The sequence below is a fragment of the Semicossyphus pulcher genome, unplaced genomic scaffold (assembly GCF_022749685.1).
Source record: "Semicossyphus pulcher isolate SPU_LCO1_2020_fin unplaced genomic scaffold, fSemPul1.0.p SCAF_9, whole genome shotgun sequence".
In the NCBI taxonomy this organism is placed as follows: Eukaryota; Metazoa; Chordata; class Actinopteri; order Labriformes; family Labridae; genus Semicossyphus; species Semicossyphus pulcher.
The window spans coordinates 25166075-25191589 of record NW_027211770.1 but is presented as its reverse complement, the minus strand read 5'-3'; the positions used below and the strand labels follow the sequence as shown (position 1 = coordinate 25191589).

The 25515-nt window shown below is 43.4% G+C and overlaps 2 protein-coding genes across 2 annotated transcripts in view; one reads left to right on the top strand and one right to left on the bottom strand.

Moving 5' to 3' along the window:
- The window catches only part of iglon5 (IgLON family member 5), a 125519-nt gene extending 116605 nt beyond the window's left edge, over positions 1-8914 (top strand). Inside the window, exon 8 of the mRNA XM_069655679.1 lies at positions 1226-8914. Within this exon, the coding sequence (XP_069511780.1) occupies positions 1226-1329 (104 nt within the window). The 3' untranslated portion in view covers positions 1330-8914. The remainder of the gene's footprint in view (positions 1-1225) is intronic.
- An 11381-nt stretch (positions 8915-20295) lies between these two features.
- On the bottom strand, positions 20296-23428 carry LOC138584740 (free fatty acid receptor 2-like). Its single transcript, XM_069657045.1, has 2 exons — positions 23340-23428; positions 20296-22773 (listed from the first exon to the last, which is right to left on the bottom strand). Exon 2 carries the CDS (start codon positions 22534-22536, stop codon positions 21526-21528), a length of 1011 nt encoding a protein of 336 aa, XP_069513146.1. The 5' UTR covers positions 22537-22773; positions 23340-23428; the 3' UTR covers positions 20296-21525.
- Positions 23429-25515: the final 2087 nt, after the last annotated feature.

The window sequence follows — 25515 nt, the reverse complement described above, 5'->3', positions numbered from 1 at the left end:
ATGTCCTAAATGTGATTTTCTTGTTTTGCTATTCATTCTCAGATTATCACTCCAGCATTTAGTCGCTTTTAAATTGAGAAAAACTAATTTGAACGACTTGAATTGAAAAGATTTTTGTCACAATGGTTATTTAAACATGTCAAACACAGGTGTAACTAATTACATTAAGGGCCTGTGTCCACTAACAGCAGCGCCTATTTTTCTTTATAAAACCAATGCAGCGTTTTCAGCGTTCAACGTCCTACGTGCAAAAATGCTTTAAGTCGCTGCGCTCTCAGTTGAAAATAGTTCAACTTTTGGTACACTGCTGCTGTCAATGACACTTCTCCCTCATAGACCAATCACAATCAAGAAGGGGCGGGACTTATAATATCAACTTTGTCAACAACAATGGTGGAGGAGAAGCTAATCCTTTAATTTTTTCGAGGTTACAATTTCCAGGTGCAGGTGAAGATTCCTTTACATCGTTTTCTTTGTAAAATTTATTTTACTTCTTTGAAATCGAGGTTGTGGGCGCTGCCAGTGCAAAAAGTGCGCACGAGTGAGTTGAAAAGCGAGTCTGTTGCTTTAGCTCTACTTAACCCCTCCTCTCCATCCCACCTGGTGTCCCATGTGCTGGATGGTTCGGAGCTGTTGCTCTGAGCTGTAACATCTCTGTGGTTTGGTTTAAGTAGTTGAAATTCCAGCGAGACGCCAACAGGTTGTAGGATAACATCTGTGTTTGACAACCTGGGAATGAGAATGGGCTGAACTGATTTAACAACTTTAATAGAGCTTTTTCTATGGTTGTCATTTTTACATGTCAAACACCGGTAACTCACGGTGCTGGGGTCTATATCATTAAGTTCAGGTGTTTCTGGCAGGTCAACCTTGAAGGTCTATGACTTTACTATATAATGACTTTTACATACAGTATGTCAGAGCCTGAAATATTTTGCACAGTTAAAGTAAACAACCCGACATGGGTTTCAAATGTTCAGTAATGAGGTGTGAATCTGTTTCAACATGCTCCTCATTTTAAAACAGAATATAACACAGGGTTTGTCTTTACTGTTAACAGTAATTAAGCCAAGGTTTCAGAATACATTTGCTTAATTAATCGTAATATTTTTAAAATGTAGACAAGCTGTCACAAACGCAGACTTCCTTTCTACATGTATATAACACATCTCTCGTTTCCTCCCCTCCCTCCCCTCGCTTATTCGTCCTTCTGTTTTGCTTCCAGGACCGGGGGCCATACAGGGGCGAGGGACCGCTTTACAAGCAGGAATGAGTGTCGGCGTGTGCGCCTGGATTTCCCTCTCCGCTGTTCTTCTGCTGAAGGTGTAAAGATCGAGCTCCGCCTGGAATTGTCCCTCTACGTTCGTGAAAGCCCCGCCCGCCCCTCCCCTCCCCTCCCCTCCGCTCCCCTTCCCAAACCCAAACTCCCGCCCCTCCCTCTCTTCCCCTCTACGGAAGGAAGAAGGAAATGAAATTCTTTAATTACGAACCCATCACTGTGAACAAAAAGAATATGCATTAATCCAGGAGCCATTGAATCATCGCATAACACACACAACCCACATCGACCCCCCCCTCCCCCCCCTCCTCCTCCCTTAAAACACCCACAATTCAATTTCGAGGTCAAACATTGTCATCATCTCCTCCTCCCTCTCTTGCACACACAGTCTGTCTCTCTCTCTCTCTCGTGTCTCCCAGAATGCCTTGCAGATTTGTCTGACTTGGCACTTCCCTCCTCGCCCCTCATTATTACCACTCGGCTGATGTTGATAGAGAGTGTATATTAATGATTATTGTGTCAGTGATCAATGAGAAAATAGGTAATCTAACAACTGGACCATCATTTATGTAATATACTACACAGACTAATGACTGACCTACAATGTTTGCCTTATGGAAATGAAACATAAGATCAAAGGATATTTATGGAGTTATAGGTTTAATGTGGTACTTTGGGGTCATGTGACCTTTTGGAAATTGTGGAATTGGTGGCCATGTGAAGCGTCACCCTTTGATCACACACACTCACACACACACACATGTATGGATTTTTTTTTAAATGTGTAGCAGTGAATCTGCTATGAATGATGTCAAAATGTATAAAAAAGGGTGGGTGGTGACGGCGTCAGTCTTAACGACCCCTTTATGTAACTCGGGGGGTTTATACCAAGGTTCCGCATGTGGACACCCTCACTACCCAAACCTTTTTAGCCCTCCCCGCCCCCCCCCCCCCCCCTGTTCAACGTGCTCTGTCTAGTCGCCTCTCGCATCGCTATAGTGTTCTCTGCTCCGTGTCACCCCCCCCTTCCTCCCTCCGTCCCCCCCCCCAGTGTAAATATATGCAGTACAGAGGCCACGCCGGCGACCTCGACTCGCCCGGCGCCGGACAACACCTCCCACCGGCCTCCACTTCGCTCCAGTTTTCTGAAGCAGCAAGAGACTGTCCGGTGACAACGATATCTTGCATTTCGAAGCTGCGGCGGCTCCATCCTCTTTGTCGCTTGTTGATAGCATGTACCGGTTAGAGATGTTCCTGTTGTGAGTCCATTCTTCCCCCCTCTTTTCCTCCCTGCCTCCCTGCACTGTGTCTGTTCTCCTCTGCAAGGTTACCTGCTTTTACTTTTTTGGTGTTAATAATAGTACAGATGATGATGATGTTAATAAGTATTTGAATAACTATGAATAGTAATTCCATGTGAGATAAAAAAAAAAAAAAAAAGAACAAAATCTGATGGTGATGAGCCGTGCGTGGGGAAAATAATTTTTGTACTTTACTCCGAGAAGTCACACATACTGAACGAGGAAAAAAACTAAAGAACAAAAAAAAACAACAACAGATGTAACGTTTTTTCGAAGTGATGTGCTCTATTTTGCCATGACAAGCTTTTTAAAAACAGTCTGAGGATTGATTTCATCGAGTCCAGGAGCGGTGAATGATGATATAATTTATAATTTCTTTTATTTACTGGACTCTTTTTCTGTCATACTGCATCACACACACATGTAAAGCATACTCGTCCACGCATCATAGTGTGTCTCTCTGACCAGCTAGATAAATGATTCGGATCGGTCCCTGGTCGCGGCTGTGAGTCGGTTCTTGTTCGGCCAGACCGCTGGGAGATAAAGATGTAATTAGCCGTTACCTGTGGCTGGCTAAGTGAAGGAGCCCGGGCCCTGCCTGTCGCCCCCCCCTGCCAACCTGTGATGGCCCCCATAAATCAAGCTCAATCCTGCCTCTGACAGGAATCCTCTTCAAGGACAACGTCGCCTTGGTGCGCCTGTACTCCCTCCCGTGCGTACCTGCGACATGCAGGCTGGGGCACTACAAAACCCCCATGGCACAATTATCCATCCACTTCCCCCGCACAGCACAAACAGTGGGAGGTATTTCAACACTCGTTTCTCCGCTGAAACACTGTTCCACTCACATGCAGCGACTGTATGCAAATTTGCCATAACGAGCCGGCACGGAGAGATGAGTTTACCCCGGCTGAACCCAGACTACTGCGACCTTAAAGGGGAATTACTCACTTTTAAATTGTCTGAATGTGTTCTGTTTGATTTTGTTTCAAACCAGCAATAACCCCCTAACTCTACTGTGCAAGAGGTATCAGATATGGTTAAAGCTGTGGTGTAATATCTGAAAAATTTAACAAGGTATATCAAATAAGTCTGTTGTTGTACTTTAACTGTGTACAGTACTCTGAAATGATTGTGAAGCTCTGTTTAAATGGCCCTTAATCTAAAAATACTACATGTTGTACTCAAGAAGTCTTTGCCCTCTGCGATGTAGTCGGGTTGTCTGTGTGACTGAACACACGCTGTTTGTGCATGCATCTTGTTGCTCCAAAAATAATGACCGATTCCATCTCAAGCACAAGAGCAGGTTGTTTGGTCAGTGCTTCTTTTTTCTGTCTCAGTCACTTTTTCATCCTCTTTTTCTTTGTCTTTCGTGCTGCTTTTTCTTTCAGTTCCCCCCCACCCCACACACACACACACACTGTACTGTACACTGTTTCATGTCAGCGTCCCACTGGGTTTGTCAGTGGCATGTAACATCTGTATGTACATAATCTGTCCTTGATGAAGAAGAAAAACAGAAGAAAACATCAAAAGGGAAAAAAATACGGACGAAAAAAAAAATAACACTGTCATGTTTCTCAATGTGGGTTTGAAAAAGCACGTCAATGTCGGTGTATGGATGGATTTTGAAAAAAAAAAAAGAGCAAACGTTGTATATCGTGTTCAGGTTTATGGGTCTACGGGCCGGATGGAGGGGAATCGGAACATATGATTTGAAATTGTGGAGTTGTTATTGACAGAATGTGGGCATTTTTGTATAAACAATCAGCTAAAAAACATGTCTTCACGAGTCATGATGTATGTTAATGAATCACACTTCTGCTGCGAGAGTGAGAGCGAGAGAGAGAGAAAGAGGGGGAGGTCTGTAGAGGTTGTGTGCAAGGAGGCAGCAGATCCCCTGGGTGCACAATTGCTGGGTAGATGAGGATGCTGCACCCGCTCTGACGGGCCTGTGGGAGGATACACTGACAATGCAAATCCTAAATCAGAGAGCCAGGGGGAGATGGGATGACACTAACCAGACAGTGAACCCTTCATTTGGTGGAAGAAGACAGCCAGGCGCTCGTATTGCATCTCCAAACTTGAGCGCCGTGGTCTTTCCCAGGGGAAGGTGTACCACACACTATTTATGGTTGCACTATGTAATATGAATAGCATTAACATACCCGCCTTGATCACAAACAGTCTGCCCTACTTCAAGTGTATAAATAACACCCCGACTCGGGTTCAATGAGTTTACAGTGATATAAACAAGACGTCTGCTCGGCCCCTAATTACATTCGGCGCGCCCTGATGAGAAAGTCTTGATTGGCTCCTGCAGCTGAAGGTTATGATGATGTGTTTACAGAAACTTTGTTAATAAGGTGCCATGGAGCTGTTGTTCAGCGCACGCATTAGTAGTTTACAGTGCATAGCATTGTTTCTCGCTCTAATCGCTGTAAGATTTAATTAGTAGGTTTACAAGGGTGATAGGTGGAAAGGAGGTGAATTTATAAAGCTCTAAATGGCTGATATTTTTAGCTTTTTTTCTCTTCACATTATGCAGTGCTGTGTGACTTCCAGGTGAGGGTTTGTAGAATATCTTGAAAAAGGTTTAACGGTTTCAGAGCACTGCACCTTTGCTTAAAGGAATCGTATAATAAAGCTCTTTAGGATGTACAGGGAGGATACACAAGCACATTATTCCTGAACTGATGCAGTAATATAGTAAAATAATTATGGTGCTTTGAAAGCCAAGAGTGTACAATAGCTAAATAAGTGTATAGTAAGTCTGCAGAACGTACTGCTGTCTTCAGTCTGTATGTGGCGGCCTCAGTCTGCAGCCTCTCCCCACATAGAACAGATCCCGGATAGACTTTCAATTCGGAGTGCAATGGTTAATCAATACGTTCGACTGAATGGCTTTTGGAATAGAGCAATTTCTCTCCGGCCGGCCATACCAGGTCCCCAGAAGCTGAATTGATCAAGTGTCTATAGAGCGGCCTTAGAACAGAGAGCATAATTCATCATGCCTGATACAAGACACCCCTAATTGCGCATCGATTTTAAGCCCTTCTCTGAAACTATTTGGGCAAGCTGTAATGTCAGCTCAGTAAACTATGTGTGCAGAGCTACGCCTCCGATCCAGGGAATGAAGAATTAATCACTTGTTTTTCTTCTCAAATCAGCCCGGGCTGGTTTGTTTTGCTACGAAACGTACTGTTACGTGCTCCTCGCGCTTTTAATCTGCATGTACAAATTGGTCTGTGCAGTATGATGTGACATTATATTTACCTTGTAATGATAAAGATGCAACCTGGATGGTTATGCAGTTGCCAGCGTCAGCAGCTATTGACACTGTGTATCTAGAGGCTTATGCCTGGGTGTTAATACACAAAGATAACATGTAAACATTCAATACAATAGTAAGGAATTATATACAGCAGATTAGAATTCAATAATGTCTGCAGCACCCGAGTCAGTATACCAAAAGGATGTATGCTACACAGAGAGACAATTATATACGAATGTTTATCGTTGTTCCAAATCCCCCGCTCACGTCCTTTACAGCAAAGCACGCCTAATTCCCATATATTATCCTAATTATCCATTGTTTACCAACCATCTACAGGCTCGTTCAGTCCTCGTGGGCAAAGTCAATGTTGCAAGTCTATTAAGGCCCAGTACTTTTCCATTACAACGGCTAATGAGTGCATTAGTATACGGCGTGCTTGACGAGGGTCGTGACGAGGAAGGTCTCCATTACAGTGAGCGTGAGAACACTTCAGGTGCATCAGATGTATTAATTACAAAGATAGATAGATAGATAGATAGATATAATGCTGTGTTAAGTGTCTAGAGTAGTTTAATAGATTCCTCATGCATATCCTTCTCTTCAGGTGTTCTGTATTTATTTAAAACCTCAGCTTGCAGCAAAGATGTTGGGCCACAGAGCCGCACGTCTCGCCCTCTTCTCGCTGCGACCACAGATGGCGTCTTGTCAATCACTCACCTCTCTGAGAAACAGCCGCGTCTGGCTAATTAACAGCGTGCCGCACTTCCACCAGTCGAGCAACAGCCACGCACGTACAGGACCCGGCAACACAATGGAGGGATCTCGCCCACCACATCTCCCCTTGTCATTAAGTCGCCCACCTCACATCTCCGACATAGAAAGAGTCCCATTACTTGGCCTCTATGAATCACCGGCCCACGCCTGGCATTTTCCCTGTCAATCAGCATAGGGGTAAATATTGGTTGTGGTGCGGAGGACTGACAGGGGGAACTTGGATGTCTTTCAGAAGTGACAGCGCCAACTGGTGTTTTTGTGCAGATTTATATAGCAGTTATGAGGCGTAGGGATGCCAGGCTGTGGTGAAGTCACCGACGTGGGCTACAAGTGTTTTATTAGCGTGTGTGCAGCGTTGGAGGCAGGGATACATGACAGGATGTATGATAGGGGCTGGCGATGTGGCGTGTGCCTCAAGAGGGCGATAACATTGAGGAGACTTCAGGAACTCTCACCGCAGAGTGATGGGAAAATGTCGAGTTTGGAAACTAAGACATTTTCCCAGAGAACCCAGCGTGTATATTTGAGGGAATGAATCTGCTTCGGTTGGTGTCCAATCCACCATATTCACAGGCGGGCAGTTTCCTCTGACCTCATGCTCAGGGTGCGGCGCTCAAGTGCTGTTATTATGTTGCACTGCTGTGCTCCAGGTGTGCAAATCATATAAAGTAAGAAACCTGACAAATCTACTGAGCTACTGTAGGCTACTGTGACAAACGCTAACATTAGCATTCAACAACTTCCTATGTAACATTACTGTTTGACAGGGTTTGATAATATCATAGTAAAGGCATACATTCCTACCTACAGAAGTAAGCTAGCTAAAGGTAGTGTAAGTGAATGCTAATGTTAGCCGTTGTGACTTAGCTGTCCGAGTTAGCTTAAAATTATGTTGTTTTGAAAAGACATAACAACTAACGTTAGAATTCAACCAATAGGGACTTTAAGCAGCGACGGCTGAGGGACGGCTACAGCGTCAGTTAAGTTTATTCCAGCGGGTTGCAATAGTGGAAGAATTTCACTAAGCAACAATTTGTGACAACTGCTTCATGCGAAAACCGCTGGCAACGGATGACATAACAAACAGGATAAACGGTCAAATTAGCGAGTATATTTAACAATAATCCATTCGTAGAATCAAATATAAACTAAATGACGGTGTCAAATGCGATAAAACGCGTATAATCACCTGCTTACACTCTGACGTTGTACTGACTACGGCAAACCAGTCTTTCTCCAGTAGTAGACAGCTGGGCTACATGACAGGAAACGATGTAGCTGTCCCTTCAACATGTCTAGCATGTCTAGCTAACATTACTGTTAGTTGGTAAATTCTATCTTTCCTATTGAACTGTTTAACACTATCAAACAGTTTAGTTAGCTACAAACAGGCTAAACTCTAACATTAGCTGTTAGCTGTAATGCTAGCTAATGGGTTATTGAATTTACTTGAAATATGGCTCATTGTCCCTCAAGATATTCACAACCAGTTGTCTTTTCAGTTGTCAAAGTGTAACACAATGAAATGATAACTTTATGTCAGAATATCTACATTAGCAAACCTGGAGCACAGCAGTAAAACATATAGCTTCCCACCCGTAGTGTGACGTCAAAGGAAAATGGCTGCCGTATGATTATGGTGAATTTGTAACCCATCTTTCCCTCCCTCTTTCTTCTTTTTCTCTCACTCGATCTCTCTACACTCACACATTTAATTTCATTCTTCTCTTCTCTATTTCTTTATGTGTGTAGATTACCTGTAAAAAGTTCTGCTCTCCTGCACCTCAATACTCCAGGATCACGCAATCCGCCGTTGCTGATATAAATGGTATGTTTGTACATGTGTGTGTATGTAAGAATGTGTACCTGTGCGTGTCTATGTGCAAGTGTGTACTGAGCTCCGCAATGAGCATGAGTAATTCAAGGGGCTTCATATGCTAGCATTTAACAGTGTGTGTGTGTGTGTGTGTGTGGGCGTGGGCGTGTTTGGTTCATTCATAACACAGACTTCATTTACAGGCACCTTTCAAGATCTCATCGATGTAAACACAAAAGAGACAGAGAAATACAACAAGAGGATCAAACATTTGTCTTCCACCCTGACAGATGTTCAGTGCTGTGAAGCGATGATTGTACTGTTTTTTTTTATTCGTTTACTTGCTGAACTTGTCTTCTTTGGCTTTTTATTTCTCAGTATGTCTGTTTTTTTTTTTCAGAATCCATGAGTTTAAAATCATATAAAGTGGAGGGAGACAAAAAAATAAAAATCAGTTTTGTTTTTAACAGACTCGCTGTGTGTGGTTTGTAGCTGGGAGCGCGGCGCTCTGTTGGCCCCTGTGGTTGGAAAGGAGGTGAGGTCAGTCGAGTTGCTTCAGCAGGTTTGTTACTTCCTGCTGAGTGAAGAGCATTGTGCTTTTGTGTTTGCAGGTTTTTCTCTCAGGCTTTTATTCAATGTGTGAATGTTGGGTTTGATGAGACACTGTCAGAATAAATGGCTCATATCAAATCACTTGCCAACAAATGATAGAAATGTTATGATGGGCGAAAACTTTATAATAGAACCGATTGTAGTCATTACCCATCGTTGATATGAAAATGAGTCATTTTTAATGTTTGTCAGCCTCCATCTTGATTAAAATGGCTCATCATGCGTTAATGTGTTAATTTGTAGCTAGGAATAAGAGGCCTAACACACAAGAGGAAACTCTCCACTTGTCCTCCTCTTGTCCTCCTCTTGTCAATGACAAACATCTGCGTCTCCTCATCCTCAACTTCAACACAGCTTCACAGGTTCAGTCGTTTATTGTCAAACAAAGTGATAATGGATTTTGGGAGCTCATCTGCATTGATTGTAATAACAGACTGCCAGTGCAGGAGAGATCATTTTTTTAGCTTAGACAGGAAAACTGATCAAGTTGTGTTCAATCACATTTGAGTGAAATAACTGGCATAGATGGGCAGCGCCTGTTTTAAATACGAAAACACCCTCAGCATCAGCTGCTTTTTGTCGCTGCGGTCACAGCACTCAGTTTAAAATAGTTCAACTTTTGGAACACCGCCGCGCTCCTCACTGTCACTTCTCCCTCACCGACTAATCAAAACCAAGAAGGGGCGGGACTTAAGATATCAACTTTGTCAACAACAATGGCGGAGGAGACGCCAAGCCTTTTCGTTTTTTCAAAGGTACAAGTTCCAGGTGTAGAGCTGCTGCTAACGCCAGTACACGATTCCTTTCCATTGTTTTCTTTGGAAAAATTTCTTTTTGGTCACTTCCAAGGGAAGCAGAAGTGCTGCGATACAACTTTCGTAACCTAGCAACAGTAAGTGCCGGTGAGCAGGCCCTAAAGGTCTCTATGAGATGCAAACCTGCACGTGAAACCACTTTTTCTGGATTTATTTCAACACTGTAAGACAAGAAAGAGTTGTGCATTTATTACACTTAATGATCATAAACAAATATACTAAGCTTAATCCAAAAGGGCAACTGGCTTATATTTCCAGCTCCGTCCACCAGTCAGTTAGAACTGAAGAAGCCTTTCAGATGAGAGGTGAAACATCTTTAAGAACTTCAACGAAGCCCACTTGCCTTTTGGATTAAGCTTACAATTACCACGACCTGGATGACTGAGAACCTTCACAGACATAAATACCAACATGAAATGACTGAAATATCATCATGCACAGCTTTCAATTCACTAGCAAGGACCACACCATCAACAGGATTTAACAATGTATTGATTAATGAGATTGATGATGACGATGCTTGGACGTGGAGAGGTCAAACTTCTTGTGGTCAGTGTTTTGGAGAAGCTTCACTGGGGATCCTTTGTAGCACCTGGGCATGACGAACCCCCTCAGGGTCCTACGGATAGGAGGACAGAAAGAAACAGAAAAAGAGCAGGGGTGGGTGGGAGGGAGGGAGGGGTGCAGAATGAGAGAGCGGGAGAGGAGGAGAGTCGGTTTGAGATTATGGGAATGCCAGAAGAGGCGCGGTTGAGGTGTGGTCCTGCTCCTGAAACTTTGCTACATTGCATCGATAGAAAAACTGTTGTACATGCACAAGGAAGATTATTTCACTTGTTTGTGAGTTTCAGTTGTGCTAAACCCAAAAAAGAATAATAGTCATTTAAATCTTCATATTTTGTACTTTAAGTTTCAGAGGACTCAAGAACTAGAATACAGAAGCCCATTCAGGTACTCTGAATGTGTTTCTAATACAATAGAAAGGAGTGTATTCATCAGATTTGTAGGGTTTTGAAGGGATGATACTGATTATTTGTACTGAACCAATGAATGAAGCTTTGTCATTTAAAAAGACAATGTGACACTGAAAAGTATAGTTTTTGATAAGTACACGTAATGAAATGATTAGGTCATCAAGGCCGCGTTCAAACTCACTTTGTGTGCTTTTATTCTCTGCAATAATATCACTTCTCTTTATTGTTCAACTTTGTTCTCATACAATCGCTGGTTTTTAATGTCCCTTGACGTATAAAAGCCACTTAATGGGTAGCTTAATGCCCTTTTATGCCTTTATTCAGAGTGATACGTTTCAGGCTTAAACCCCTCAGATACATTTTTAACTTGTGTATCTTTGTATTTACTGAAGTGTTCAGGGTATGTTCTTAATACTTCTTCGATAAGTGACTGTGGACCTTTGCAGAAACATTACGTTAATTCCTTCATGTACTTACTTAAAGACAGCTGTTGTGCTCATTTAAAGAGCACGAGAACAGAACCCTGTAGAACAAACTGTCCCTTAGCGGCAGCATTACCCGCTCAATGTTGCACTGTGGTTTCCGTCAGCATGCAGACAGAGTGCTTATTTCTTTACCAAGACACTGACATCTGTAGTTTCTCCCCCCCACCGGTGTCTGAGATTCGGGTTTGTGTTGAAGAATGACCTATTAATGAACCATCACCTCTAACCATAGAGTGAAGCAACCCAAAAAACACACTGACACCGTCACATTTTAAAGCACAGCCAGCTTCAGAGCTGAGAGCGCCGGAGAATAATTTCACCTCTCAGGCTTTGAGTGGGGAACAACAGCAGCAGCAGCAGCAGCCGCAGCATGGCAAGCCTGCACAGAATGGGTTTGATTCTTGTGTTTGCAGGACGAGTCGCAGGTCAGTCATGTTGGAGAATCTGTTGGGTCATGATCTTTGAAGGCTCGTCTCTTTCTTTCTCTGTCCATTCAAAAGCTTGGTGCTTTATTTTGAAATTAAATAGCATCTACTTTCCTACACTGTAACAGTTTATCTTAATAAAATAAATAATTACGCTTAATTCAATCCTCAAAGATATTTGATGTAACTCAGAAAATTATTGTTGTGGTAGGTACTCATTCATGAGTGATACTAACTTCTGGAACACTTTAAGGTGCAGCAATTGATTACAGTTAGTTACACAAAGTTATGTAGTCTAAGGTGTGCGGTAGCTGGCAGCCTACGGTAACACTGATTGTTGTAACATAACAACCATATTTATCTCTGCACCTTTGCACTCTCTATCGCACCATTGCACTATTGTCTATTGTCCCCTGTCTGGACCTGTATATAGTAGTTTTAGCTTTTTGTGCATGTCTAAGTGTCTGTGTTACCTTTGTCTAACCTGTCCTTTACTTAAGTTTAGTATGCGTGTCTGTACATTGGGAGCAGAGAAAACCCGGAGTCTAATTCCTTGTCTGTGCCCACATAATTGGTCAATAAAGATGATTCTGATTCTGTTACGGGTGGCAGCTGCGATGGCGATCATGACGGTGCATGTCCTTTGGAAGAAATTTATTAAAAAACACAAAATTTTACATTAAAATATTAATAGAAAATATTAGCAGCAATTAAATCCAATGTAATGAGGTGGGTCTTATTTGCCAAGTGAGTGTTAACATCTGACATTGATTTGAGGACACTGGGTCACAAGACATGGAAGCTATTGAAATAAAACGTTTTTCTAAACTGTAAAAATTGGGAGCGTGATTTACTTAGAAAACAATGGTAACAATTTCCACACAGAAATTTCAAGTAAACTTAGCAGAATTTATTCTCAGTAAAGTCTACATACGAATCAGCATTTAGTTTAACCAAGAAATTCTTGTGAAGTTTACGAGCAATATTTTGTTTTCATGAGTAAATAGTATTACTATGGTAAGTAAACCACTTAGAGCATTAGACTTTAAACTAGGTCCAGCCAGTTAAAAGCTTTGGAAAATACCAAGTATTTTAATGCAATTAGTAAGTAAATGCAGTGGTAGTCTGAGTAAAAAATACTGATGAAACCAAAATTTGCTCGTAAACTTCACTGATGAATCATGAGTAAAATTGACTCATGAAAACAGAACTTTTGGTTAAACTAAATGCTTATCCGTATGTAGACTTTACTGAGAATATCCTCTGTTAAATTTACTAGGAATTTCTGTGTGAAAATTGTTACCAAGGTTTTTCTAAGTAAATCAAACTCCCCATTTTTTTAGTGTATAAATAGATGAAAAAAATGTTAAAAGTGCGTCTCATACACTGAATTTTACTGTATTTGTTTTGTAATCGGTTTCCTCAATTGAAAAGAGAAGACACGGGAGAGTTTTAGGGTGCGTTAAACTATTTAACTGAGTTCATCTTATTTAATCGATAAGTTAAAAGTACTCATTTTAAGTTCAATACACTGAAAGGAAAGGGAACTGTTTACTTCATTTATTTAAGTTACCTTGACAACAAATAAAAGAGTTGGTTTTCTTAAATGCTTTGAGTTGAAGGGTTACAGTGTATACACTACTTTAGATTCTGTGACAGTATTGATGAATCCATGAGACGCAACATTAAGTAACATAATACCTCCAAGGGTGGAAAAAACGACTGAATTAGTACAAAAATCTTGTCATGATTGTATAAAAGTAGACGGCAGAGATGCAGCCGAGTTTTGGAGCCTCATTTGTGCCTCGCTGTTCTTCTTTGTCATCTGCACTCTAATTCCAAGCGACCGAGTGTTTTGCTTATCTTATCTGCAGTATTTCATCATCACACTTAATAATCACTTCATCTCACTTAGCGAGACAAGCCGTCGCTCCAATCAAACAGTCACTCTAAAGCTTTAGAAATCTTTTGTGCTGTTTGTGTGTCTGCGTTACAAAGGCTTTAAAAACTGCATCTGCTGTGTGGTGGAGTTTATCATATTGTGAGCAGTTCAGGATAAAGATTTGATGCATTGAAAAAATTATACTAAATTGATTTCCAATTTTCTGCGTCTGGTTTGTTTTCCGTCTCATCGTCTTTGTCTGGGAGAGCTCGCTCCCGGCTGTCATGAGAGGCACATTTAAAGTATTTGTATCTGACCTGCAGGTCTGCTCTGCACTTTCTAAAAGTTCCTTGTATGACACATTGTATTAATGGCTCTGTCTTTAGCCCTGACAGCGACCCCCGAGGGACTCGGGGTGAGACAGAACCCTCCCTCCCTGCGTGTGATGCGCGGTGAAACGGCAAAACTGTTCTGTCATTTCAAAGTTGAATCCCTCAAGTATGGGGTTCAGTGGTTCAAAATGAAGCCGGGGAAGCAGCTCATCCCCAAGTCATCCAGGCACATCGTTGTGGAGGAGGATCAGACCTCCTCCCTGGAGATCTCCGACGTAGCACTGGAGGATTCTGGGTGGTATTACTGCGAGGTGAACGTCCTGCAGAAGGACCCAGCGATGGGCAACGGCACCGAGCTGGTCGTCTTGGGTGAGAAGCAAGTTGTTCAAATCAGAACTGTATTAGTGTTTTCTGTGCTTGGGTGATGTTTCCATGCTGGTAATTAAGTCTCATTTGTATCTTTTGAGCACCCGAGCCGCAGGGTTTAGTGCGAGGCAGCTCGATACAAGCTGCCAGCGAGGACCGCGCATCACCGCGAGAGAAAAAAAGGCCCGAGCTGGATCTATAAAAATTCAAGTCATGTGAAATTCCCTCCGAGTTCATCTTTTTGCCTGAACAGTTTCATGACAGATCTAGAAATAATCACCCCGGCACCATGCGCAGTGCCTTGTATCGATCCTGCCCAGGGAATTGAAACTCACCAGAAAACTAGGCAGGGAGGGATGGCCAAATTATTATGTGGAAATCCTTCAAGCGGAAGAAAAGCGCCTCTTGATTTTCTCCACCAAGTAGCCATTGATATAATTGATATTCAATGATTTTGATCTATTCTTGTTTAGTTCAATAATAATAAGAAAAGAAACAGTACAGATACAGAAGGTTCTAATCCCGGTCTGGACGTAGTGGGCCTGTCTGTGTGAGCTTGCATGTTCTCCCCGTGCATGCGTGGGTTCCCTCCGGGTACTCCGGCTTCCTCCCACAGTCCAAAGACATGCTCGTTAGGTTGACTCTAAATTGCCCGTAGGTGTGAGTGTGAGCGCGAAAGGTTGTCTGTCTCTATAGCCCTCTTGCACGGGACTAGTATTACCTGGGGACCTCATGTGATTTGGAGATGACCCGCTCACGTCTGTGTTTCGTGCGGTGCATTCTCACGGGTCTGTATTTTACTAGAGTTTACAGACATTATGCCCCCGGATATGATTGAAAATGTCACAGCTTCACCTAACATCTGCTTAAAGCCTGTTGAAAGATAGAAAAACGTTCCTTACCGCACGTTGCCATGCATATCATCCATCTCATCGAGATTTCGCCCTCGGATTTGACGGATTTGAGTTTGCTCTTTCCCCGAACGGGTCCCCACGCTGTGCAGCGAGATGAGCCTCCTGAATTTGCACCCAAAATGCTGTCGTTTATAATTTCCCTCGCAGCCTCCATAAGTCTCGACCGGGAAATAAGCATGAAGAAGGCGCGGAGATACCTTGCACGGGACTAATATTATCAGATGACCTCTGTGTTTGCCAAAATATGGTAGGTAATTTGCGCTGGAATTTTTACTTACACACTTGGCCGATTCGCACGGGATTAAGATCACAGACAACCTCCGCAATTATTACAAATTACTACAGGTCACTAGGTTATACCCGTCTCGTGTGAATAGGGCTCATGTGTCAGCCCTGTGATTGACTGGCGATCAGTCCAAGGTGTACCCCGTCTCTCGCCCAATGACGGCTGGGATCGGCTCCAACCCCCCTGCGACCCTGAACAGGATAAGCGGTGTAGATAATGGATGGATGGATTATTGATTTATGGATTGTTATAATTTAGATCAATATCTTTCATCTTAATCCGTCCTACTTTTATATGAATTTCAGCATCATGAATAATTTCTGATTAATAAAGTCCTATCTGATCGATCTTATCTTATTGTTCATTTCACTTGTTTTTGCGGCTGCAATGACCTCATTTTACTGAATTCTGAAGAGTTTACTTTGTTTCTTACCTCTTTCCTCCTGCTAGGACCACCTTCTGCTCCCAGAGTTTACCTCCAGGTTCCCCCAGACCAAGTGACTGGTCGGTGGGCTCTCGTCTGTCTCACAGGGGGGTTCCACCCCAACGAGCTCACCCTCACCTGGGCCTACCACAGCGCGGCAGACAGTATCGATCACCTGTCAGTCGCCAATTGCACCCTTCCTGCAATCAACCCTCACAGAAACATGTCTGACGGAGCCCCGCTGTCCTCCGTGTGGTCGGTGAACTCCATGACTCCCAGCCAGCCAAAGTGTTTCCAAGTGATGGACAGCCACAGCCGGGAAGTTTTCCTCTTCAGCGTGATTCTCCTCCCGCTGAAACAGTCTTTGCTCAGCGGGATCACCTTCACGTGTGGGGTGCAGGACCACCCTGCTCTGAGCACCGCTCTGACTGCCTCCTTCACTTGGGGTAAATAAATACACAGAAAGAAATCCTCTGAAAAGACAGTAGAAATTTGTAGTGGAGACACTATAGAGCCACTAGTTGTAGAATCTCTTTTTTAATTATTAATTCGCCCCTTGAAGTTTTCTTCTAATGATATCTTAAATCTTCCTCAACATGAAAAATTAATTGGGCTTAATATTATGCACATTACTTTTAATATTTAACTTAGTTTCTGGGAGATGTATTTTCTTCTGCCGCTTTGGTTTGACAGATGGCTCTAAATATTATGAGACCCACTGTTTGCTCTGGAGAAGCCTGTCAGAGGTATGAATCACTGCTGTGAAAAATATACAGCACATGTCGTTGAATTTGGAGGAAAAAACAGCATCAAGTTGCGGCATCCAACATCGAGCAAGAATCTGAAAGTGAACTGGTTTAAGCTGTTTATACAGCGCTGCACGGTGGTGCGGTGGTTGGAGCTGTCGCCGCACAGCTAGAAGGTTCCTGGTTCAGACGTAGGAGGCCTGTGTAGAGTTTGCATGTTCTCCCCGTGCATGCGTGGGTTCCCTCCGGGTACACTGGCTTCCTCCCACAGTCCAAACACATGCTCGTTAGGTATTGGTGACTCTAAAATTGCCCGTAGGTGTGAATGTGAGCATGGAAGGTTGTCTGGCTCTGTGTGTCAGCCCTGTGATTGACAGGCGATCAGTCGAGGGTGTACCCCGCCTCTCGGCCAATGACAGTTGGGATAGGATCCAGCCCCTTGTGACCCTGAACAGTATAAGCGGCATAGATAATGGATGGATGGACGGAGGTTTCCAACACAACAGTTATGGATGTAGCCACTGTCACATCAGCTATTTGTTTGTTGACTGCCTTCTTTAAGCCTAAGAGGCATTAAGGATGTTGCCATGCTGTGTTTTTTGGAGCCAGAAGTGACCATATTTGCTTGGGAGTAGCAAGGTTTGGCAAACGTCAAGTTTTTAAAGCTCCACAGTCTACGCCCGATGCTAATTCATTAGCCAGCGAAGTTAACCATCATTTTCCCCACAGAATGAGATCCTGTTTGTGTTAGTAACTGACTGTGGGTGTGTTTATTTGACTAAAGAAGCTAAGAGAGCTTTTGGAACGTAACAAACTTGCCAACCTTTTCCGCCCACATCTCAAGGAGTGTCGTAATGGATACCTTAAACTAACTGGTCCTCTCATTGCTGTGGCCAATAACATCCCTTACTTTGACTTTGTAATGGGCTGAGCATTACACATAAACCATTGTATGAGAAACAAAAATGCTCGAGCACAGATTCCTTTTACAGCCTGCTTGTAGAGTTAACTGCGCTGCATAGCATGTTATATTGGGGCGGCTGTGGCTCAGTGGTGTCGGTCGTCTCTCAATCAGAAAGTTGGGGGTTCGATCCCTGACTGCTACAGTCACATGTCGAAGTGTGGCAAGACACTCAACCCCAAATTGCTCCCGGTGGCATAGCCATCAGGTATGAATGGGCATATCCTGATTGGAGGTGGTACTCAGGCCTCTGCCATCAGTGTGTGACATGTAGCGTAAAAGTGCTTTGAGTGGCTGGAAGACTTGGAAAGATGAGTACAGACCATTTACAATTTATTTGTCCGATATATGCATGAGAAAATCTCCAAAAGGCCCCAACACAAAAAACATTGGAGGAGATCATATCTGACTCTTTAATTGTTAAACCCAAAACTACGTTCACTAGCCTGTCGCTAACCTCATCTGTCTGCATCGTGTATCTGAGTTTCTGCTGAATAAACTTGTGTCAGAAAAACAAAATAACGAGAGAGCTGCAGAGCTGAAGGAAAGCACAGAATTGTATATAATCTGTTTTGGTTTATCCTTACAGGTGACCTCATTCACATTGCAGGTAGTCAACTGATCCATTATTAATATAGAAATATTGATAGGTGCAACTTGAAGTTTTTATGTAGACAGGTTTGTACCTCGTGTTCTGATGGAGCTCCTGTAGCGATGACTCAACCAGAATATTTTCTTGGAGGCGCTCCAACCTCCCGTTACCTCACCGTGTTTATGCAGAAATAAACTCCTGGAACACATTTCTTTCCAGTTTGCTAATCTATAGGTAACTTTCTTTCACATACCGCAGATCTCAGAGCGGACAGGGCCTCACATACCACAAGTCACCTCATCAGTGTTTGCTCTACTTGACTGTTAATGTGGGTCAGACATCGATCATTCCGAGGCAACAGATTGCCTGCAATACCGCATACTTGAACAAATTAATGATTTTTCCAATCAATGTTTAAACACCTCTCCTCCCAGGGAGGAGGCGAATGTCCATCACCCAAAGCCAGTTCAACCCTCCTGATTTAATTCTGTCGTGCTCAATAAGACGATAAGTCGCTGCTAATCAGTGCCGGCCTTTTTTTTTTTTGCTCTACTTTGCAGACGCCTCCCCTAACGAGCTGATTGTACACTTGAATATTCTCAAGATGTGTGTCCTCTCGGCGGTGACGGCCGTGTTTTCATTGCAAGGTGAGTGAGTAAACTTCTTGGCGAGATTCACAGGAAGTCTTTAAAAAAAAAAAAAGGAACAACATTTAATTTTATGCGATCATGCTCCACAGCAGTCAAACATTGCTGCCTGCGGGGAAAGTGATGTCTTTGCCATGTGAGTACAATATTCTCCGCTGCCTTTTGCAAACACAAACACACGTGCACACACACACACACACACACGCAGGGATGTTTTTTCTCACTGCTGGTAACCTATCACACATTGTTAGCAGAAAGTCAACACTGACGCAACAACCAATTACTGTCTTCCAGGAAATACAAGAAAGAAAGGGCCGCCGGGTGTTCAGTGCGACTCATCTCAGCAACCTTTGACAAACATCATCACACAGATCGGGTCCGGAGTCGGCGTGAAACTCTGACTTTACAGTAAATGTGTTGTGTAACTCCCCTTCTCTCTCATGTGTGATATGAAAGTTTCCTCCTCCTCATGCTCCACACATACTGTACATCCACATCAAAGCTGTTTACCTCTGTGACTATTCATCGCCGCGTGCTGACTAGCATGTTTCAGGATTTCCCTCATTGTGTCGCCGGCTGCTAAGTCTTTCCCGTCTTCCACATCCGCTCAGGTCTGTGTGTCAGAATGAATACTTCATGCATGATCCACCTGTCAAACAGATACAGTGATCAGCTCAACCTCCGCGCGAGGCCTAATCCTCACCAAACAGGATTACAGCCGATGCCAGCGCTTGCCTGCGAGATAGCATTGTTTACAGTGCGCGGTGTGTGGGGCGAGATCTTGATTCACGTGTTGGAGGAAGTTTATTTTAAATGTGGGGCTGCCCACACGGTCAGGAACGCCGCATCCTGCCACTGATAATGAAGCTTAAATTTAGGGTGAGATAATGAGTGTACAGATTAGTCAAAAAGTGTCTTCTGCTTAATAAACTCTTTATTTCTCACACATCATCCTTATTTTTTATTTTAAACTACTTAAATTAATGAATTTCATTAAATATATATAAAATCTAAATTCATATATTCATATATATACAGGATATTTATATGCAATGTTTATGTTTGTCACTCTCTTTCAAAAACAAATTATTCCTTATCTCTCCTCCTCAGACTCACACACACACTCTCACTCACACACACACACACACACACACACACACACACACACACACACAACACCATCATCTTGTACCTGCTGCCTTTACAAAGCATTATTTTAGCAATAAATTATGTAAATGAAAATGCTATATCTGTGGTTTGTCTTTATGTCGTCACCTTCATTTCTTCCCCTTTGACGTATTTAGTTTTACACACACACACACACACACGCAGAAAGACTCCTGACTGCTGCCTTTACAAAACAATCTGAGTCATAAATTATGTAAAATATATGTTTATTTTTTTTGCAAGATAACACATGTGCCTTATAGAATTACAGCCCGTCACGCAGCTTTCACACACATATCAAAAGCATCCACACACATATTCAAACATGTTCTCTACTTTAATTATGGCATACATTTTAAACTGTGTTCAAGTGATAATCTCAAAGATCTCAGTTTTGTTCTCTTTGGTGTCACCTGATGGTGATAAACAGTAATTGCGGGAGCACACTTCCCAGATATCCAGACAGTGTCGCATGTGTGACGTCCACGGTTGGCTCCGGTTGTAACTCTTGATTTTCCTCGCTGACGGTCGCTTTCCTTTCTAGACTGTTCGCCTTCATCTGAGCGTCGAATTTGTTTCTTTTTCTTTGGATTTTCACTTATTTTAAGTTGTATCTGTAGTCATCGATCTTTTCTTTGTTTGTTCAGCCATAGTAGATAACTGTTAACTTGCAACACTTGCAGAGACCGGAAAAGCAGCCGCTTAGCTCCGCCTACCCTCTCTGGCAGACCAACCACTGCTGGCTGATGGAAAACGCGTCACTAACTGGGCGCCACTTTCATCAGTGGGCCATCGGCTCAATCACCATTGTGTCACCTCATTCAGCGATAGATAGAGATTTAACAGACATTTATTTACATGTAAATCTTCCAGATGATCACTTTAATCATGGTATACATTTTAAACTGTGTTCACTACACTCTGCATGAGAATGGTCATAGCTGTATAAAGACAAATATACACACATATACATTTATGTTCACAAAGCAAGCTGCACATGTTTCTTTAAAGGTGCACAAAGTCCATTCATGTCCAACACACTTGACACATCTGACACATATTGAGCATGTTGTCACAAACAGACACAACCTGTTAAAGCTTTATCTCTAAGCTGTTGCTTAGATATTCATTTTGTTAGCCCCTCCATCTGCAAGTGCATTCGCAGAGATCTTATGAAATCCTGCTGTATGTACAGTATGTAAAACATGGTTCAAGGAAGGATGTCTCTGTGGCTTCATATACGATGCAATTGAGCAACCACTGTGACCTTAGAAAAGCAGAACCATTCATATCTTGCTTCCAAAGAAGAAGTTCATCAAACAGTGTATGCGGTTTGCTGAGTCACTGCCTGACGTGTACAAACACACACGTGGCATTAATTTCCTGCTTCCAGGGATAAAGAAATAACGAATTAGAGAAGGCAGCTGCTCACAGCTTCCTTTCAGTCAGCTTAGATAGCATTGATCGTCTCTTCTGTGTGCTCCTTATCTTTTGCAGTCTTGTTAATCCCTACCCTCGAGGCCCCGCACGTGGGACAGGACAAGCAACTGTTTAGGCGACTCTTAACCCCTTCTATCACACTCCCCACATTCCCCCTCATGGCGGAGGAGGAGAAGTAGAAAATAAGAGGGTCCAGACAGGCGTTAAAGGTGCTGAACAGCAGGGCTTTGTCCCTCCACTCTGGACTCTCCCATGTAATATAACCTACAATGTGCGAGATGTTGTAGGGGCCGAAGCATAAAGCGAACACCAGCAGCGTTCCTAAAGCCATGCCCATGGCCCGCAGACGCCTGCGCCGGTCGATGTTCTGCAGCCTGGACAGAATCCTGATGAAGTTGATGTAGCAGAAGCTGCAGATCAGGAACGGGATGCAGAAAAGTACGATGCAGAGCTCCAGACGCACAGGCAAGAGGACGTTCAGCTGAGCCTTGGTGAAGTTCTGATAACACACTTGCCTCTTGTTTTCAGCAGCGCTAATGGTGGTAGCATTGAGGGCGATGGTGTTTTCCTCAGTGCCGATAAAGGGCACGATGAACACAATGCTGAGGTGAAGGATGGTGAAAATCCAGAAGAAGATGCTGGCGGCGACTGCATACACAGGCCGCCGCTTCAGAGAGTGCTGGATGGGGAACGCCACGCCCAGGTAGCGCTCGACGCTCACGGCGGTGAGGAAGAAGGTGCTGTTGTAGATGGTCATGAAGAAGACGAAGCCAGACATGGGGCACAACACGTAGGGCAAGTCCCAGACCATGTCGTTCATCACTTCCTGCATCTTGAAGGGCAGGAAGAGGAGGAAGAGGAGGTCGGAGATGGTCAGGTTGAGGAGCAGGATGTCTATAGGTGTGGGTTTCTGCCTCACTTTCTTGCAGAAGGTGTAAAAGGCGAGGACATTGGCCGGGAAACCCAGCACGAAGGTGATGATGTAGACGGACAGACACAGGCCGGTGTGGCACTCCTGCATGGTGGCAAGTCGCTCAGTCAGTCAGTAGGTGAGAGATTGAGATGTGTCACATTATGTCCTTGACTCTGAAGGGGAATGAACACACCGCAGCGCGGGGAGCTTTGGTCTGTCAGGCAGTCAGAGCCGCAGGAGACGGAGGCTTCTTACTGGGTCAGCGGCCTGGAACAAACCCGGTGAGACAGCGTGGTTTTCCTGTCCCCGCCGATAAACCAACGCTCATCGTTTCCTCGAGGGCTGCTGATAAGAGAGAATGGAGAGAGATTACCGCAATGCACAACGGAGAACCTACCGTCCGTTTGATTCTTGTTTTAAGACTGCACTTTTTATACATTAAAATTAAACCTACAAGCGGAAGAAGCAAGAGATAAACTTTTAATTCCTTTTTTTCTATATTCCCTCTTAATTTCCACTTTATTCTGGAGCCGAGTTATCTCTTAATGAGTCGACAGTGTTTTGGTTTGGGTTTGTATACAAACCATAATGCTGTGTTATTGCTTTCCCCGTGTCGTAAATACAGTTCAATGAGGCTTTTATCATTAACTACCAGGCTCCTGTTAGCAGAATATGCACAAACAGTGGACAAGTTGTGAAAATGATGACCCTCATAAACATAATGACTTAACTACATCAGGGAAATGAGTGTCTCAAAGCTTTAGCTGGCACAGCTTCACAACACGCTGTTATCGTCAAAACAATGTCTAATATGTGCATCTTATTTTAAAGGAATTATAAAACAAAGACGGAAGGAAAATAGTATAATTCTCTTTCTTTAAGGAAGAGAGTAAGAAAAAGTAGTGCCTCACCTTTCCTGTATCGATCGGCGTCAGTTGAGAGTGACGGTGTGCGACAGCAGCTCGTCTCTTATACAGAAAGCAGAGGGGAAGTTTTGTCTCTGTCCTCCAGAGGAACGTGACGAAACAATAAAAGTTCCACCGATTTGAGCAACTTGAAGACTTCCTCCTTGTGCGCAGAGCGGGTTTGTCTTTTCACAAGCTTCCTATTTTAATATCTCTGAGAATGCACTACCTCAAAAAAGGAGGTAGTTCTGGCTGACAATATTCCTCGATGTGTTTCTTGGCACACCTGAATGTGGTGATTGCTCAGCTGTTTTATTTGATCTCCTCCACTCGCCTGCCCTCAGTTTACACCTGCTGTCGCCCGGCCCGTCCCTTCTATTTACATGATAATCTCAACATCCAGCGCTGATAATGGAAATTATTATTAGCTAGAAACTGCAGCAATTTATCTCCCCTGCTCGCCAAACATAGTTTCCCTGGTGATAAGCGGCCTTTTTGAATATGAGCGACGCAGGCGGCCTCTGTTAGCAGATCATTAAATCATATGAAGTGATCCATGCCCGCTGCTTCTACACGCACACCTCTCTATTATAAGAGGAGAAAGAGGTGACCTCTTGTCAGAGCGGTTCCTCCCATCTCAACATGTGGTGAGGGCAGCAGGCCAATGCTATATGGTTATCCAAACAGAGGCGACCTGTTTGGACAGCCATATACTGCACACAACAATAAAACAGCATGACTCGTGGTTTACTCAGAGGAGACTGATAACACGGCCCGTTGTGAGATCATTCTGCAGAAATACAGCAGAGGTGCCAGAGAGCAGCTTTTGTATTAAACACCAAATATCACAACAGCCAAGTGGAGTCCGTCTTGCACAGGTGAAGCGCAGGAAGTCACGGATAATTTCACAAAGTGAGAGAAGTGAGCGTTTGAAGTTTTAATGACTCAAAGGTGTAGGAGTCCTTTTGATGTGGCTTAATGTATGTAAATCACTCGCAGGCACTTCCCCTCAAGTTTGGTCCTTAAACACTTGATTCTCGTGTGAGAGTTAGTTTGTGACATTCTGACAAAAGGACACACGAGTAGAAGCGCAGATACTTGTGCAAAAATAGCCTCCGTTCAAAGCACTTCTTTGCAGGAGTAAAGGTGAGAAAGCACAAGCTCTAAGATGCACAAATGCTCCCAGTGTAGAAGCGAGGATTGGCTCTCTGAAGGATTCATTCCGGCTGTTTCTGTACAAAGCTGTAAGATTCTGTGCAAAGCTACCTGAACCTCATGTCAGTTATGTAGCATATCATGCTGGAAAATGTACACCGACTAAATGTGCAATAAGTTATATGGAGAAAGCCTTGCTGCTCTGAATCTGCTCGGACATTGTGGGCGATATTGGCTGTTGCTTTTCATCCATGTTCCTACAAGTTCTCCACGTCCATCGCTGACGACCAATCGGCAATTTAGAGTCACCAATGAACCTGACGAGCATGTGTTAGGACTGTGGGAGATATCCGGAGTGCCGGGAGGGAACCCACTCATGCAAAGGGAGAACATGCAAACTCACACAGAAAGGCCCACTACGGCCAAACCGGGATTCGAACCAGGAACCTTCTAGCTGTCCAGCGACAGCACTAACCATTGCACTGAGCAGCCCGAAATAAAACTTAATAAACAAAAGGAACAAAATAGAGAAAAGGTGTGAGAGTCTCAAACAAGTTACATAAACAAGTCACAAGTCATAAGGCAGCGAGTTTTGGGGCGTTTTTTCCCCGTCATATATTAAACATATTTTGCAAACAGCTCAATCTCAGATCCCATTGGCTGTAGTCCGACAATGATATAACCTCTGGGGAACATGCCGGGTGTGTAGCCAGCGGTTAGTGATAAACGACTTCCAGTCAAGACTTCCTGTTTACAGAAAAAAAACCTTGTTTTTCTTGTGATTGACTTTCATTAACGGGTCTTACCTTTGCTGAAATTTCAACATCATAATCAGAATTGTAAAAAGTCCAAATGAAGCTTTCTCAGGTCTGTCCTCAAGACGAGAAGAAAACTTTTAAAATGCTCGAGGTCGGATCTATCATTTCTGATGCATTCGAGGAAGTTGGGAAATCCAAACGCTGAACGGCTTTCATGACACAGCGCCAGGGAATTTATCCCAAGTTAAATTTTAGATCTAGAACAGATT